This window comes from Pelophylax lessonae (genome assembly GCF_965119305.1).
Source record: "Pelophylax lessonae genome assembly, chromosome: 1".
NCBI lineage: Eukaryota > Metazoa > Chordata > Amphibia > Anura > Ranidae > Pelophylax > Pelophylax lessonae.
In genome coordinates, this window is record NC_138768.1 from 281267435 (window position 1) to 281285194 (window position 17760).

Genomic DNA, 17760 nt, shown 5'->3' on the forward strand with positions numbered 1-17760 from the left:
CAGACAGTGGCAGTACAGATGAGGAGCATCTGGTAATATCGTGAAATAATATAAAAGGAGGTTGTAACGGCGCTACCTTAAAGTGAATAAGTGCTTATTATCTGTGCCCACTTAGAATAAAGTGCCAATAAAAATTGTGTCATAAAATCGTTAGTTTAAAATTAAAGTGCACTAGTGATTTGTGGTGTGACCAAGTTAGCTCATTATTAACCTGGGCCCATAAGGTGCGACTCTGTAAAGTGCAGGTGCTGTGCTGCATATACTCAATGAGTGTGAAACCATGGGTTCCCAATGTGCGTTTATTTGATGATGATCGTTAATAATCTCAGCAAATTAAGTTAGAATTCATAAATAGACCAGTGATAAAATTAAATGAAAACAGTGAACATAAATATATCCGTGCTGTGCGTGGCGTTTTTATTGCCACTTTTGTGAAAAATACCAAGATATGTGACAGAAAGAAATAGATAAAAAATGGGGTTGCAATTCTTTTGTACATCCACTAGATGTCGCCCCGAAGCATGCGACCTGTGTATAAGGAAAATGGTCGGTTTCTTCCGGGGTCCTCCAGCGAGCCAAACTTGGCTTTTAGTACCTCAAGATGGAAGAGAAAGACCCCATGATGCAAGGTATATCTGTAGCGTGGAAAAGAGAGCAGAAAGACTCACGTTTGAGGCTGCCTAGGATCAGTGGTGATGGCCGGGAAGCTTCCGCGTTCCACGGCCCTGGCTCCTAAACCGGAAGTGACGTAATGACGTTACGACTCCGCCCTGCGCGTTTCGTCATGTGACGTCTGCTGGAGCGGCGTCAACGTAACAAGCTTCCGGCCTTTAAATAGCATGTCCATCTCCTAGCAACCAATCGGCCTCCCCCGCCGCCATATTGGTGCGCGTAAACTGAAGCCGAACGGAGGACACGTCGGGCCTCCCTGCAATGCCTCTTCAGATGCCGGAACGGAGGGACAGCTATTTTATAACATCATTTCCTGACAGCCTATATCTGATACCATAGTAGGATTAAAACATGACATTTTATTGAAGGTCATTAAAAAAGAAAAAATCTTAAAAAATATCGTAAAAAAAATACAGAAAAAACATTCAAAAATACATAAAAAACATAAAAAGATTAATTTTGATGCGGAGTTTTCATTAGAAAATATAAAAATACACAAAAATCAAAAATAAAAAATGTGTGTAAAAAATTGTAATAAAAATAAAAAATTAAAAAATTAATATTCCATATGCCCGGAGGTTTGAGTGTATATTGTGGCAATGATGGACTGCAAAGGGTAGGATGTACAAAGTTTGTGGTAATAAACGAGCGATCTTTAAAGGAATTTATCGGTGTTGCTGAATTTCATAGTCTAGGTATAAAAAAACGATGTTCTCAGTGATGCTGGATGAGAAGGCCTCATGGCATTGTTGAATAAAGTGAATGGCGTTGGATGATAAAATTATTCAACAATGCCATGAGGCCTTCTCATCCAGCATCACTGAGAACATCGTTTTTTTTATACCTAGACTATTCACATTGTTTTCATATTCTATATCCATGAAGTTTGCACGGCGTCTTGAGCACATCATCTGCCAAGCTCAAACACATTTATATAAAACACCCCCTTTTTTTCACATTTCTTAAGTTTGGGGCAACCCACTACACATGTATGTGGTTTTTTACAACATAACTTTCTAAACACCATAAAAACCTTTTTTTCATTAGGGGTTAATCATGAGGCCTTCTCATCCAACATCCTAAAATAAAAGAGCTGCTTATACCCTAGTTTGGATCGCAACATATTTAGGGGGCTCTGGCAGCCCCCCCTAAAAACATAACAGAAAGAATGACTGTTCACAGAGATTTTAATTTGTGAGGAACCTTTTCTAGAAAATGCCATTTCCCTTTCTTGATTATCTGGTTCATTATTTTTACCATTCTCCCACCTATTTCCATTTTTTGATCTAATCTTGAAATTCAGCAACACCGATCTAATCATGAAATTCAGCAACACCGATAAATTCCTTTAAAGATCGCTCGTTTATTACCACAAACTTTGTACATCCTACCCTTTGCAGTCCATCATTGCCACAATATACACTCAAACCTCCGGGCATATGGAATATTAATTTTTTATTTTTATTACAATTTTTTACACACATTTTTTATTTTTGATTTTTGTGTATTTTTATATTTTTTAATGAAAACTCCGCATCAAAATTAATCTTTTTATGTTTTTTATGTATTTTTGAATGTTTTTTCTGTATTTTTTTACGATATTTTTTAAGATTTTTTCTTTTTTAATGACCTTCAATAAACTGTCATGTTTTAATCCTACTATGGAATCAGATATAGGCTGTCAGGAAATGATGTTATAAAATAGCTGTCCCTCCGTTCCGGCATCTGAAGAGGCATTGCAGGGAGGCCCAACGTGTCCTCTGTCCGGCTTCAGTTTGCGCGCACCAATATGGCGGCGGGGGAGGCCGATTGGTTGCTAGGAGATGGACATGCTATTTAAAGGCCGGAAGCTTGTTACGTTGACGCCGCTCCAGCAGACGTCACATGACGAAACGCGCAGGGCGGAGTCGTAACGTCATTACGTCACTTCCGGTTTAGGAGCCAGGGCCGTGGAACGCGGAAGCTTCCCGGCCATCACCACTGATCCTAGGCAGCCTCAAACGTGAGTCTTTCTGCTCTCTTTTCCACGCTACAGATATACCTTGCATCATGGGGTCTTTCTCTTCCATCTTGAGGTACTAAAAGCCAAGTTTGGCTCGCTGGAGGACCCCGGAAGAAACCGACCATTTTCCTTATACACAGGTCGTATGCTTAGGGGCGACATCTAGTGGATGTACAAAAGAATTGCAACCCCATTTTTTATCTATTTCTTTCTGTCACATATCTTGGTATTTTTCACAAAAGTGGCAATAAAAACGCCACGCACAGCACGGATATATTTATGTTCACTGTTTTCATTTAATTTTATCACTGGTCTATTTATGAATTCTAACCTAATTTGCTGAAATTATTAACGATCATCATCAAATAAACGCACATTGGGAACCCATTGTTTCACACTCATTGAGTATATGCAGCACAGCACCTGCACTTTACAGAGTCGCACCTTATGGGCCCAGGTTAATAATCAGCTAACTTGGTCACACCACAAATCACTAGTGCACTTTAATTTTAAACTAACGATTTTATGACACAATTTTTATTGGCACTTTATTCTAAGTGGGCACAGATAATAAGCACTTATTCACTTTAAGGTAGCGCCGTTACAACCTCCTTTTATATTATTTCACACTTTAACCCCTTGTGGGTTCGGTTGTTGGCAGCTTACACCTTCACTATTGTTTAAGGTCTTTGCTCCATAGCGCTGGTCACCCCTATCTTTCTACCATCTGGTAATATCACTTGACAATTAAGGTAGAACTAAAGGGAAAACTTTTTTTTTTCCCTCTTTGTTCATTGACGGACACAGCTCATGATTCTTCTTAACCATTGGGGTTATACTGCCCCCTACAGGAGTAGGACACTAGGCAGGAAAAAGCTTGACTACGCCTATGGGCAGTCCCAGGGGTATACACCCACACTCCGCTATAGGCACTCCATTTTTTTTATGCCTGGTCAGGAGTGAGGACCTTGTTTCTTTGCTGGGATCTCTGGTCCTGGCAATTTTTCTCCTTTTTAAATGTTTTGTTCCTATCTTTGATTTGTTCCTGTGAGAATCTATTATCAACTGCCGGACTGGGCGACGGACTGTATAATCTAGATCCAGAGGGTCCCCCTAGTCTGGCCAGTAGGTGCATGCAGTCCTCTGGGGCTGGCCTGTGAGTTAAACGTCTCATGAGGGTGCATAGGACCTGGCCTTGGCCTGAGTCACAGCGTTCCTCCTGGCTGACAGCCACCCACATCCTGATAGAGCGGTGGTCTGTCAGGAGTGGTTCCCACACTGTTCCTGGTATGGTAAGTAGCTGTCCACCCTCTACTTCTGGAGGGTTTTTGGGGTGGACGTAAGCCCCTCCCTGGGACGGTTGGACCCCCGAGTCCCCCCCCCCCCCAGCACAAATTTCAGTGGTCACTGTGGGTCTTTAGGCCTCCCCCGGGGGAGGTTATGACCTGGCTTTTGCCAAATGCTCTTAAGGGGGGCTTGTTGGAGTTGCTGCTACCTGGGTTTTTCCTGGTGCACAACAGGGGGTTAAGCAGGGTTCCCCTGCTACCCTGGCCTCTGGGCTCCCTGCTGCAGTTGTTGGGCTGGGAGAGCAGATGGTTTTGTATCTGCGGGTCCGCTCCTCACACGGCCTGGATCTGGCCCCAAATTTAGGGCGCGGCTTTGCAGCCTACTGGCCGGGAGCTATGTGGGGCAGCCCAAGTGAAGGTGGTTGAAGCCACTACCCTCCGTTTGGGCATCCGCACTCCCCTCCGCTGCCCCTGGGTGGTCAGCTCCACTGTGGTTCGCGCCCAGGCATTCACAAAAATGTAGGCCTCTGTTGGGGGAGCGGCCTACTAGGCCATGCGGCCAGCTTGGCACCTCCATTGGAAGGGTGGCACTGTGGGGGCGGTTTAATTTTTGATGGCAACCGTGCCCCTATTATTGTGGAGGGCACCTACCCCTTTTAGCGCTGCGGAACCATCAGGATACCCTGCCTGTACATCCGCGTCACGGCGGGTGGCCCCCTTTTAAGAGAGCTATTTCCTATTGTGCGGGCCCCTATGGAGAGGCTTGGAGGGTGGCCCCCTTGTTTTTTTTAAGAGGTCCAGTAGGTGGTCCATTCGTAGACCCTGGGTTGGCATCTCACTTGCGGGATTGCAATCGGCTGCCCTCCCTTGATTGTTATGTTTTTCCGGTGACCTTATAGCGTATATAGTATATAGCGTCCACTGCCTCATCTGTCCATCAGATCCTGAATCTGTTTCGACCGCCACGGATTTGAGTCACCCTACTGGGTCTTCGTCTATGCACCCTGAGAGCTCAGACAGTGAGGATGTTTCCTCTGCTCCTCTAGCCATGCATGAAAAGGCGCTAGTGGATGCACTGTTTGTTTGTGTCAGAGCGTGAATTTTTAAACATAGCGGAGATGCTGCGTCGGAGATGCTGGTCCTTTTTGGCACCACAGGCCCTCCACTATGTTGGGGGTGTTCCCTTTCCCCGCTTACTTTGACAACATTGTCACATAACAGTGGGATTGTCCAAAACGCACTCTTGTAGTCCCTAAGCGTTTTACTATGCGGTATCCTTATAAGGATTCCCTGCTTAAAAAGTTGACGGTTAAATTAAGCTACCTTAATTCCGGTTTAGGAGTCCTTGGCCTATAAAAAGCCGGTTGATAGGACGGAGGCTCTGGCCCGCCATATGTTTCACTATGGCTGGTTTGGCTTAGGCTGGTATTTACTATTGACCTGGTATCACAAACTCTGACGAGTGGGCTAAACTTTTATCCTGGGACCTGGAGGGGAAACCGCTTCCCCCTGCCTTTGCAGAGCTGGTGAATCATTTGATCCAGGGGCTACAGTTTATCTGTGATGTCTCTTTGGATGCAGCTTCTTTGATTTTAGGCTTTCTGCATCAGCAGTGGTCCTCCTTATCTGGCTGACAATGCTGGTCTGTGGACCAGACTTCTAAGAAGGCCTTATCTGATGTCCCTTTGTGGGGGATTGCCTGTTTGGAGCTTCCTTGGATGACATCCGTAAGGGTCTCACAGGCGGGGAGAGTACTATTCTTCCTCAGGCTACTGAGGGCAAGGAGCCCCGTCATAGGCATGGGCCATTCTTCTCGGCTCATAAGAGGCCTTTTTTCGTCCCCCAGGTCCATGAGGATCTGGTCTGGCAAGCCACAAGGGGCTCTTCTAGGCTTGTGGACAAGGCTTGCTCTGCATAAAGGGGCACCCTCACCCATATCTTGGGTGGGGGGATGTCTTCGCTGATTTCCAGATCCGTGGACCTCACTGGTATAGATCAGGTGGGTCCACAAAGTAATTCGGACCAGCTACAAGATCGAGTTTCGGTCTTTTCCTCCAGAAAGGTTCTTTCCTTCCAACCTGCACTTGTCCCCAGATCACTTACGGGGGCACTTTGCTGCAGTGCAAGACCTGTTACTTTATGGGGTGATTTTCCCGATTCCTGCTTCGGAATGTTTTCAGGGGTTTTACTCAAACCGGTTTACAGTTCCCTGGAAGCAAGGCAAGGTACATCCAATTTCTGGACGTCAAGGGGCTAAATTTGTGCTTTGTGCTGCTACAGAAGTTCCGAATGGAGTCCATTCCCACAGTAGCGGCGTCCCTACATTTGGGGGATTTTCTCGCTTTTATCGACATCAAGGGCGCCTACCTTCACATTCCAATATGTGCCGGTCACCAGCGCTTCCTCTGCTTTGCAGTGGGCGAGGAGCATTATCAGTTTGTGCCATTTACCTTTTGTCTTCCCTCCGCTCCTCGGGTCTAAACAAACTGTTGGCCCCGGTGCTAGCATTGTTGCGTCAGCGGGGGATCGCGGTACTGGGGTACCTGGATGATCATCTTCTTCGAGCAGAGTCTCTGTTTTGATGGACACCTTGGATATTACTCTGCGATCTCTGAGGGAGTTCAGTTGGATTCTGAACCTTCAGAAGTTTGCCCTGGTTCCGTCCACAGTTCCGTTTGCACAGTTCCACAGGAGATCTCTGAAAAAAGAAATTCTGGTGAAATGGGACAAGAATCCACAGTCTCTAGAGGTGGCTTAGTTCTGCAGGATTTCAACAGGGAAATCCTTCACCCCCTGTACTGGGCGGTTGTCACCACGAATGCCAGCCTGTCCGGGTGGGGAGGCATCCTCGGCACAATGTACTGGATCTCCAAGCAATCCGACTTTGGATCATTAGACAATTCGTCTTCAGGGTTGTCCGGTACGAATTCAATCGGACAATGCCATGGACGTGGCCTATGTCAATCACTATGGGGGCAAGGGAAGTGTCTTGGTGGATCAGGAAGTAGCCGGCGTTCTAAGGTGGGCAGAACGATCGTTCCAGCCCTCCCTGCTGTACACATTCCATTTAAGGTACATAGGTTTGTGGCATTGTCTCGGAATCCTCTGGCTGATGCAAAAATATTAGTGGCTCCTTGGCATCAGTATCATCTGATTTATGCCTTTACTCCTCTCAAACGTCTGCCAAAATTCCTGTGCAGGATCGAGGCAGCAAGGGATTCCAGTCTTTCTGGTGGCTCCAGACTGGACTTGCTGGTCTTGGTACGCTGATCTGCTACGGCTGGTCGCCGATGTTCCTTGGAGACTACCTCTCGGGGAAGATCTGCTGTCTTAATGACCAATCTTCCATCCTGCTTTACAGTCGCTGGTTTTAACGGCTTGGTTATTGAAAGCCAGGTACTTTCTAAATCGATGATTCCTACGCTGTTAAAGGTTAAAAAATCTACCTCTAGGAAGATCTACCATCGTATTTGGAAGACGTACGTTGCGAGGTGTGAGTCTTTTAGGGTTCTCCCTTGCTCCTTTTCGGTAGCTCGTATCTTGGCTTTCCTCCAACGGGGGGTTGAGCAGCGCCTGGCCTTGAATACCATCAAGGGCCAGGTTTCGGCCTTGGCGGTTTTCTTTCAATGTCAATTAGCCACACTTTCTTTGGTGCGTACCTTTAACCAGGGAGCTCGACACTTGGTTCCTCCAGTGCAGTCTCCATTTCCGCCATGGGTCCTCAAATTGGTGTCAGTTATCCAGGAATCTCCCTTCGAAAATATCTGGAGGTTTCCCTTCTTACGTTGTCCCAAAAGGTGGCTTTTTTTGGTTGCTATTACGTCTGCATGCAGGGCGTCTGAGCTGGCGGCGTTGTCTTGTCATTTGCCTTACCTGTTGGTTTAGAGCTAAGGTGGTTCTTTATCCCTGTCCGTTGTTCCTTCCAAAGGTCGTCTCTGATTTCCATTGGAATGAAGACATTGTGTTGCCTTCCCTATATCCTAAGCCTAAATATCCTAAGGAAATTGCTGTCCATTCCCTGAATGTGATTCGGGCAATCAGAGTGTACTTGGCAGCTACAGAGTCTTTTAGGAAGTCCGACTAAATATTTGTACCCACGGTTGGACCTCGGAAAGGGTTGGATGTTTTTGCTGCGACCATTTCCAGATGGATCAGACAGACAGTGATTCAGGCCTATTCAATTAGGGGCCAGGTTCCTCCTTTCCCTGTTAAGGCACACTCTGGCGCTCGGTGCCTCCTGGGCCTTCCATCATCCGGCATCAGTGATGCAGGTTTACAAGGCGACCATCTGGTCGTCTGTGCACACTTTTACAAAGTTTTATAAAGTGGATGTGTTGGCATCTGCTAATGCTTCTTTTGGCCACAAGGTTTTGCAGGCTGCTGTTTAGAGGACCTGGCCCTCTTTGAGAGTGTATTGATTTTTTCAAGTGAGCTCCAGTTGTTTTGGTTGAGATCCATGTTACCTGGTTGGGTATGGTTTTCCCACCCCTCATGTTTAACACTGCTTTGGGACGTCCCAATAGTTAAGAAGAATCAGGAGCTGTGTCCGTCAATGAACAAGGAGAAAATGGAGATTTTTAACTTGCTGTAAAATCCATTTCTCTGATGTTTGGCGGACGCTGCACCCACCACTCTGTGGAGTTGGCTTTCTTCTGACACTGCTTGTAACAAAACTGAGTGCTTATAGCGGAGTGTGGATGTACCGTGGGTACGGAAAGTATTCAGACCCCCTTAAATTTTTCACTCTTTGTTATATTGCAGCCATTTGCTAAAATCATTTAGGTTCATTCTTCTTCCTCATGAATGTACACATAGCACCCCATACTGACAGAAAAACACAGAATTGTTGACATTGTTGCAGATTTATTAAAAAAGAAAAACTGAAATATCACATGGTCCTAAGTATTCAGACCCTTTGCTGTGACACTCATATATTTAACTCAGGTGCTTTCCATTTCTTCTGATCATCCTTGAGATGGTTCTACACCTTCATTTGAGTCCAGCTGTGTTTGATTATACTGATTGGACTTGATTAGGAAAGCCACACACCTGTCTATATAAGACCTTCCAGATCACAATGCATGTCAGAGCAAATGAGAATCATGAGGTCAAAGGAACTGCCTGAAGAGCTCAGAGACAGAATTGTGGCAAGGCACAGATCTGGCCAAGGTTACAAAAAGATTTCTGCTGCACTTAAGGTTCCTAAGAGCACAGTGGCCTCCATAATCCTCAAATGGAAGACGTTTGGGACGACCAGAACTCTTCCTAGAGCTGGCCGTCCGGCCAAACTGAGCTATCGGGGGAGAAGAGCCTTGGTGAGAGAGGTAAAGAAGAACCCAAAGATCACTGTGGCTGAGCTCCAGAGATGCAGTCAGGAGATGGGAGAAAGTTGTAGAAAGTCAACCATCACTGCAGCCCTCCACCAGTCGGGGCTTTATGGCAGAGTGGCCCGACGGAAGCCTCTCCTCAGTGTAAGACACATGAAAGCCCGCATGGAGTTTGCTAAAAAACACCTGAAGGACTCCAAGATGGTGAGAAATAAGATTCTCTGGTCTGATGAGACCAAAATAGAACTTTTTGGCCTTAATCGCACTGCTCATCACCTGTCCAATACAGTCCCAACAGTGAAGCATGGTGGTGGCAGCATCATGCTGTGGGGGTGTTTTTCAGCTGCAGGGACAGGACGACTGGTTCCAATCGAGGGAAAGATGAATGCGGCCAAGTACAGTGATATCCTGGACAAAAACCTTCTCCAGAGTGCTCTGGACCTCAGACTGGGCCGAAGGTTTACCTTCCAACAAGACAATGACCCTAAGCACACAGCTAAAATAACGAAGCAGTGGCTTCACAACAACTTTTGGGAGGCGAGCATAGGACCATACAGAGGGCTTGGATAGCCCTGGACTACAGGTCCATATATTTGGATAGATGCACATAGAGCCCCTTGTTACCTGCCTGAGGTACTGTTCAATCTAAGTAGAGGTCATTTAGGACAAGGTTGGGGATATACTCCCTACTAACTACACAGAAAAAGGTCCCTTGAGCTTGGCTTAAGTTGTTGCAATATAATACACTAGATTGATTGGATCTGGGGGTGAAGGCACATATGGATGAACAAACCTAGGAAGAGGATACCTATTCGCTGAGGGGTCACTATACCCCAAGAGGCTTAAGTGGAGTCGTATTTAGAAGCCTTGACCTTGATGACACAGTTGGGATCTAATATATCAGATTTTATGCAAGAAACTTCTATTTGATGCCTATACAATGTATATATGGTGAACACGGAGATATTATCTTCCAAACAGCCTATGCATCGCTATAGCCCTGTCGCCTAACACAAGTCACTGTTCAAAAAGGAAACACTCGGTCTGTTATGGTCTCTCAGGCCCTGAGGAAGCCATTAGCGAAACGCGTCGGCTTGCTGGGGACCTACCGTGACCGAGTTCAGCTTTGAGACCCATCATCCACCTACACAGGCTTTGTTGTTCGCTCTAATCCCCTGTGGGATTTGTTTCTATTTAAACAGTGATGTTAGAATTTGGTTTTAACAACTTTGTATGTTATTTCGGTGCTATTATACATGCATGGTAACCCATGCTTGTTTTTTGTTTTTTACTTTCTATAATGTATTTTTTGATTTTATAATTGGTTTTGGTTTCTGATCCTTCTACTCCCACTGGCCCGCAAAGCCCCGCCTTTTCTATCCCAATGTTCTCCACCCTTCACAACAACTCCGTGACTGTTCTTGAATGGCCCAGCCAGAGCCCTGACTTAAACCCAATTGAGCATCTCTGGAGAGACCTAAAAATGGCTGTCCACCAACGTTTACCATCCAACCTGACAGAACTGGAGAGGATCTGCAAGGAGGAATGGCAGAGGATCCCCAAATCCAGGTGTGAAAGACTTGTTGCATCTTTCCCAAAAAGACTCCTGGCTGTATTCGATCAAAAGGGGGCTTCTACTAAATACTGAGCAAAGGGTCTGAATACTTAGGACCATGTGATATTTCAGTTTTTCTTTTTTAATAAATCTGCAACAATGTCAACAATTCTGTGTTTTTCTGTCAGTATGGGGTGCTATGTGTACATTCATGAGGAAGAAGAATGAACCTAAATGATTTTAGCAAATGGCTGCAATATAACAAAGAGTGAAAAATTTAAGGGGGGTCTGAATACTTTCCGTACCCACTGTATACCCCCTGGGACTGCCCATAGGCATAGTCAAGCTTTTTCCTGTCTAGTGTCCTACTCTTGTAGGGGCAGTATAACCCCAGTGGTTAAGAAGAATCAGGCGCTGTGTTCGTCAATGAACATCAGAGAAATGGATTTGACGGTAAATCAAAAATCCAATTTTTTTTTTTTTTTTTTTTAGTTTTGGATACAGTGGAGAGGGATTAGAACACCAGTCCAGTTTTTATTCCTGTCTGTTCCCCTGTTAGGGAGATTCAACCTCTCTATTTGTTCTGTTTACCATTGTCAGTGAAAGTAAAAGAAAAACCCAAATTTTGGGTTGTCCCCAGAAAAGGTATAGAGGTGAAATCTTCCATGGGGGTACTAGTTCTGATGACCTGGGGGTCCTTAAAGAATTCCTCTAATTTACAGGAATTTCCCCTCACTTTCTGTTTGGCTATCGTACAGGAAGTAAAGGGAAATCTCCGTAATGGGGGACAGATGGCGAAAAAAAAAATCTGAGAGGTTATATCCCCTTTCTTAGTCTATCCAAAATTAAAAAAGTTTTGCCCATAGTTCTACTTTAAACTGGCCATACGCTTGTAGAATTTTAGAGAATTTTTGAGAATTGTAATTTTAAGAACATTTGTTTGATATTTTAATGGTTGGTGGGGTCCAATCGACGTTTGTTTTTTAAAATAGTGATGAGAAAATTCAAAGGAGCAGGATGAAAAACAAATTAATTTCTAAACGTAAATCTGTTTTTTGTTTGGTGAAATCCAATAGTTTCCAAATTGAATGTTGAAAGCAAACAGAATTTTGAAATACTTACATTCATTAAGTCATGTACTGAAAATCTTTGCACATTTTCATACAAACACTTGTTCAAAAAACTACTGGTGTATGGCTAGTTTTACATGTGGTTTGTATTGGACTTTGTAGATTCATTTCATGTTCATTAGAAGTGCTATATTTTACCATCTGCCTATGACCAAGTGTAACACATATCTCCCAGCTTTCTGAGATGAGAACGGTACATTTTTAGCACAAAGCATAAAGGCAAAATACACAACCCTGCTAGGTCCCTACATTTCCTTTACACTGGCTTGACAAAATTGCAAATGCAATCATTTAAACATTGGATGACAGGTTTAGTGTGGGAGATCCATAGTTTAGAACAAACAAGGCATAACTGAAGAGATAAGAGGAACAAAGGAATTTGGTTACAGAAGAGGACAGTTGGGAGCTATGCGAACATGATCTTCTGAAGTTAGGTTGATACAGATGCATATAAAAAAAAAAAAATATTTGCTATAACATAACGTCATAAACAAGTACAAAAGTGTTCATTCTTTTTCTTGCTAAATTCCACTCCCCAGTAAATGTGTTCTCAAGGCTGGGAGATAAATAACCTCTTTAAATATTACTATTGAATATCTATAAAACTCCAGGGTTTAGTTTTCACATGATATTTGTTAAAATCAGCAAAACAATATTGTATAGGTAAATAAGTCTACGTGGAAAGAAAACACTGCTGTTAGTTTATTTTTCCATTATTTAAGGGGTTATTGGGTAATGTGTAAAATTGACATTTCACAGAAAGATGCATTATTAGTTACTGAACTCTTCATACTTTACCCCTTTATTCTATTAAATACGTAAGTATTAATGTACATAATGATGTAGTAAAGTACACACTGCAATACACACTTTCAGTATAGCTGTCCCCATGCACTGATATATATTTTTAATAAGCTTGTGACGATACGATCTAAAAATTAATTTTGAGCCTTTTCATTTAGGAAGCTTACGATAATGTGACAGCTGATGTAGAGCTGTCTAGACGAGAGGGCTGGCATTTTGGTGCCAAACTTGTCAGAGGGGCCTACATGCAGCAAGAAAGAAGTCGTGCAGCAGAAGTTGGTTATGAAGACCCTATCAATCCCACTTATGAGAAAACTAATGAGATGTATCATAGGTATGTGTGTAGAAGTAGCCTTTTTAGGTTTTATTATTATTATACAGGATTTATGTAGCGCTAACAGTTTGCGCAGTGCTTTACAATGTGAGGGAAGACAATACAGTTACAATACAATTCAAAACAGGAGGAACTAGAGGGCCCTGTTTTAGTTAATTATTTAAGTGTTGGTTATTATGGTACCACTGTACTTCACATTTACTACTGTAATTCACACAAGTGAAAATAAAATACAGATAAATGACTATTACATATATTTGTATAGTGGAAACCTATGCAACCCATATGGCATATAGGAATAACGTGTGTGGAAAGTGGAAAAAGATACATGTAGGTTTTGCTAAATCAGTTATATTTTCTTTCAATGTTTTTTATTGAAGAATATCAAATACAAGTTATAACAGAAAAAATACAGTAATGGTAAAACAATACCCAAACATGGACAATGGTCTGAGAGCAAGGTATAGCAGTGATAAATGGGTAGTAAGTAGGCAAGGCATCAGCAGCACAAGAGGTAAGAACCAACCGGTGTAAAGGAAACAACACCGCATAAGGTCCCTGACCAACGACTAGGGTGGGTAACCCCTATAGCAACAGGGTACCTCCCCGGAGACACCCCGAAAGGGAACACACTGTGTCTCGAGGGAGGCGCTCCAAATGCAAAGTAAGCTATCATAGAGTGACCCAAAATGCCTACACACAGAAGGTTTACACAATAAAGATTGCCTACCCAGTAAGATCAATAAGGATCAAGAAGTGGCCTCCACGTCTAAAACGGTCTAACGAAAAATTCTAAATTCAGTGGAACCAAAAAGAGGCTCCAGACCTTAACATGCATGTACTCATATTCGGGCTTGGTAACGAAAAGCAACATCCATTTTATAACCAAGAAGAATGAGAGGAGCGAAGAAGTATGAGAAAAAGATAAGGGAAAAGGAGCAGAAAGGCAGGAAGGAGTGAAGCGGAGAAAGAAGGAAGGGGGAAAAGAAGAGGGGGAGGAGGTTCCTGCGGCCCAGATCCCGGCAACCAAGTAGGAAGTATAACGGAAAATGAATCCGCAGAGAATAAAAAGTAAAAATGGGGGGGGGGGAGATCCGTCACCCGGAGACGCCTCAGAAGCAGTTAAAGTGTAACATTCACAAACGCCGCCCAGGGTTCCCAGATCAGTTCAAATTTCTTTGGAGTCATCTAAAATGCTATACATCTTCTCCTGTGCCATTATCCATGATATTTTGCCTCTAGCCATATGAAGTGAGACTGAGGGCAGCTTCCACTGCCTGGCGATTGTCAGCTTGGCACCGAGGAAGATGTAAAAAATGAGGGCCTGAGTATGTTTAGGGACTTTGGGGATGCGTTGGTTCAGCAGGGCGTGGGCCGGAGAAGGGTGAATGGAGAGGCCAGTAATCTGACGTACCATTTTAAAAATACGTTGCCAAAACCTCCTAAGTTTGGGGCATTCCCAAAAAACGTGGAGTAGAGTGCCAGTCAGGTGACAGCCCCGGAAACCGATCGGGGAAGTAGCGGGGAAAATGGTGGCCAATCGAGCGGGCACCATGTACCATCTCATGAGAACCTTGAGGTTGGCCTCCATGAGACCTATGTTGTGAACTCCCTTAAAGGAGCGCCCAACATTTGCGTGCCAGTCCGAGAGGCCCCAGTCTAGGTTCAGATCTCGTTCCCAATTGAGCATATAGGCGGGTTTGGTTTGTGAGTCGTTCAACAGAGAATAGATAAGAGAGATTCCGCCCCTGACATCAGAGATTTGAGCACACCACTGTTCATAAGGGGTCACCCGTAAGGGTTCAGGGGATGTGGACCTAAGAGAATGTAGGAAATGAGTTAGTTGGGTTAAACGGAATCTCTCCACAGGTGGCATCTTCAAAGCACATGTACAGTAGAAAATGTTAGGGGACCCGAACTATTCAGAAAATGGCCAATCCTATAGAGGCCCTTGTCTGTCCACCATTTAAATGCCCCAATGTCTAAGCCAGGAGGGAAGGCTGGGTTATGGAAGATATGAGTGAGGGGTGCCCAATGGGAAGTGACTTTCAATGACTTGTGAATAGTATCGCAGATGGAGAAGGAGTGAGAGAGGGAGGGGGCCAGCACTGGGGGACGGGAGTGGGTGGGCCGCCAGACCAGGTAATCGATGGTATGTTGGGGAATTGCTTGACGTTCCATATAATACCAGTCAGGCTTAACACCTCTGGAGTAGATAATTGAAAATTGAGTCAATTGTGCCGCTTGATAATACTTCCAGAGGTCTGGAACTCCAAGACCACCTTGTTTCCGAGAACGAAGGAGAGTGTGTTTGTTAATCCTATAACCCTTCTTACCCCAAATGAATTTAAAGATATGAGTTTGAAGGTTCTGGATGTGCGATTTAAGCACTGGGATAGGGAGTGAGCGGAAGAGATATAGGATACGCGGCAGAAGAGTCATCTTGACTGCATTGATTCTACCCAGCCAGGAGATATGACAGCGTGACCAGTCGGAAAGGTCATTTTTCAATTTTTGAATCATGGGCAGGTAATTGGCTGAGTAGAGTTTATCGATTGTGGAGGTTAGGGAGATCCCCAAGTAGGGAATGGAGTCAGAGTGCCAAGAGAAGGGAAAATGATCCTTAAGGCGATCAACCAGCGGCATGGGGAGAGTGATATTGAGTGCTAGTGATTTATTCATATTGACTCGCAGACCCGAAGCTGAGCCAAAGGCCTCGAGAAGGGAGACTATATTAGGAAGGGAAATCAAGGGCGAAGTGACAAAAAGCATAATGTCATCAGCGAACAGAGCGCATTTGTGGGTACTGTCCCCGCACCGTAGGCCATGGATATCAGGGTGGAGACGAATGGCTGTTGCCAGGGACTCTAGGGCTATAGCAAAAAGAAGTGGGGATAGAGGGCACCCCTGCCTTGTGCCCCTACGAATCAGGATGTCCGCGGAGTAATAGCCTTGCATTCTAACCTGTGCCATTGGGGAGGAGAAAAGCGCGGTGAGAGTGGTGATGAAAGAGGGACCAAATCCCCATCTTTCGAGAGTGCGGAATAAAAATGGCCAAGAAAGAGAGTCGAAGGCCTTTTGTAAATCTAAAGAAAGGAGAAAGCCTTCTTGAGACGAGCCGCCATCCCAACCCGCTTTGAACAGAGAGATGGCGTCCACCACTCTCCGCACCTGGTCAGGTCCCTGTCTGCCTGGAATAAATCCCACCTGGTCTTTGTGAATGTATTTATCAATAAAGCTAGACAGGCGGTTAGCCAAAACTTTCGTCATTATCTTGAGATCGTTGTTAATGAGAGAGATTGGTCTGTAGTTCCCTACCTCAGAAGGATCCTTTCCCGGTTTGGGAATAACAGAAATGTACGCTTTGTTAGATGCTTTGTCTAGATGGGCCCCGCCCCTAAGGACATTGAAGAACCTGACCAGGTAAGGAGAGAGGGCGGACGCAAACGTCCTGTAATAAGTATTGGAGAAACCGTCAGGGCCTGGGGTAGAGTTAGGGCGAAGAGATTTGATGACCTCTAGCACTTCCTGTTCACTAAAAGGGGCTTCGAGGAGGGATCTGTGTGAAGGTTTGAGTTTGGGGAGCGGCACGCCGTCCAGGAAAGCGTCAGGGGTGTCCCCCTTATGGGGCTTCGGGGTAGCGTAAAGCCGTGTATAGAATGAGTGGAAAGAGTCCATGATGGAATTGGGATTGCTGGTAAGATCGCCTGTTGGAGATTTGATTTTGGGCAGGGAGACCACCCTAAACTTTGGGGAGAGTTTCGCAGCCAATTTCGTACCCATTTTATCCTGGAATGCGTAGGAACGAGCCCCCTGCCAGCGTAAACTTTTTTCCGCTCTAGAGGTGAGGGCTAGATTCAGCAAAATTTTGATTGTGTCCAACTCTGCTAGGGAGGTAGAAGTAGGGGATCGTTTGTGTGCTCTAGTAAGGCGTTTGAACTCCGCCTCCAAGCGATCAATGTCCATTTGCCTTTCACGTTTAAGCTTCGCACTTAGTTGAATGAGGTAGCCCCTTAGGACCGCTTTATGGGCCTCCCAAAGGGTGGAGGGTGAGGTATCAGGGAGATCGTTAAGAGCAAAATAGTCGCGGAGCGCGGATGTAATCATGGAGCACCTAGTAGGATCACTCAAGAGGGAGTCATTTATTCTCCAAGGGGTGGGACCCCTGTGCGGAGAGGAGCAGGAGAGCCTGAGAAGTACCATAGAGTGATCCGACCAGGGGATATCCCTAATTTTTGATCTCAGGGCAGAGGGAACGTCAGCAGTGGGGATGAAGATGTGGTCAATCCGTGCCAGAGAGTTGTGTGGGGCTGAAAAATGGGTGTAATCCCTGGAAGAAGGATTCAATTCCCGCCAAATATCTATTAGGCCTAATGCATGCAGTGATCGGGCCACTCTAAGACTCTGTTTAGAGGGCCTCCGGGGTCTGCCGCAAGAGGACCCAGATTTGTCAAGAGAACCATCAAAGGCCAGGTTGGAGTCCCCCCCCCCCCCCCATGACAATACGCCCCTCAAGGTGGGGGGAAAGGAGGAGAAGCATCTCTGAAAGAAACTTTGCCTGTCCCTTGTTAGGTGCATAATAGGAGACAAAGGTATACAATGTACCATAAGGTGGCCTTTGACCAAGATATATCTACCTTGGGGGTCCCT

The 17760-nt window shown here is 45.0% G+C and overlaps 1 protein-coding gene across 1 annotated transcript in view; it reads left to right on the forward strand.

The window, feature by feature from the left end:
* PRODH (proline dehydrogenase 1) overlaps positions 1-17760 on the forward strand; it is a 264504-nt gene that overhangs the window by 207455 nt on the left and 39289 nt on the right. The window contains exon 11 of the mRNA XM_082253359.1: positions 12935-13110. Coding sequence (XP_082109485.1) covers positions 12935-13110 — 176 coding nt within the window. The remainder of the gene's footprint in view (positions 1-12934; positions 13111-17760) is intronic.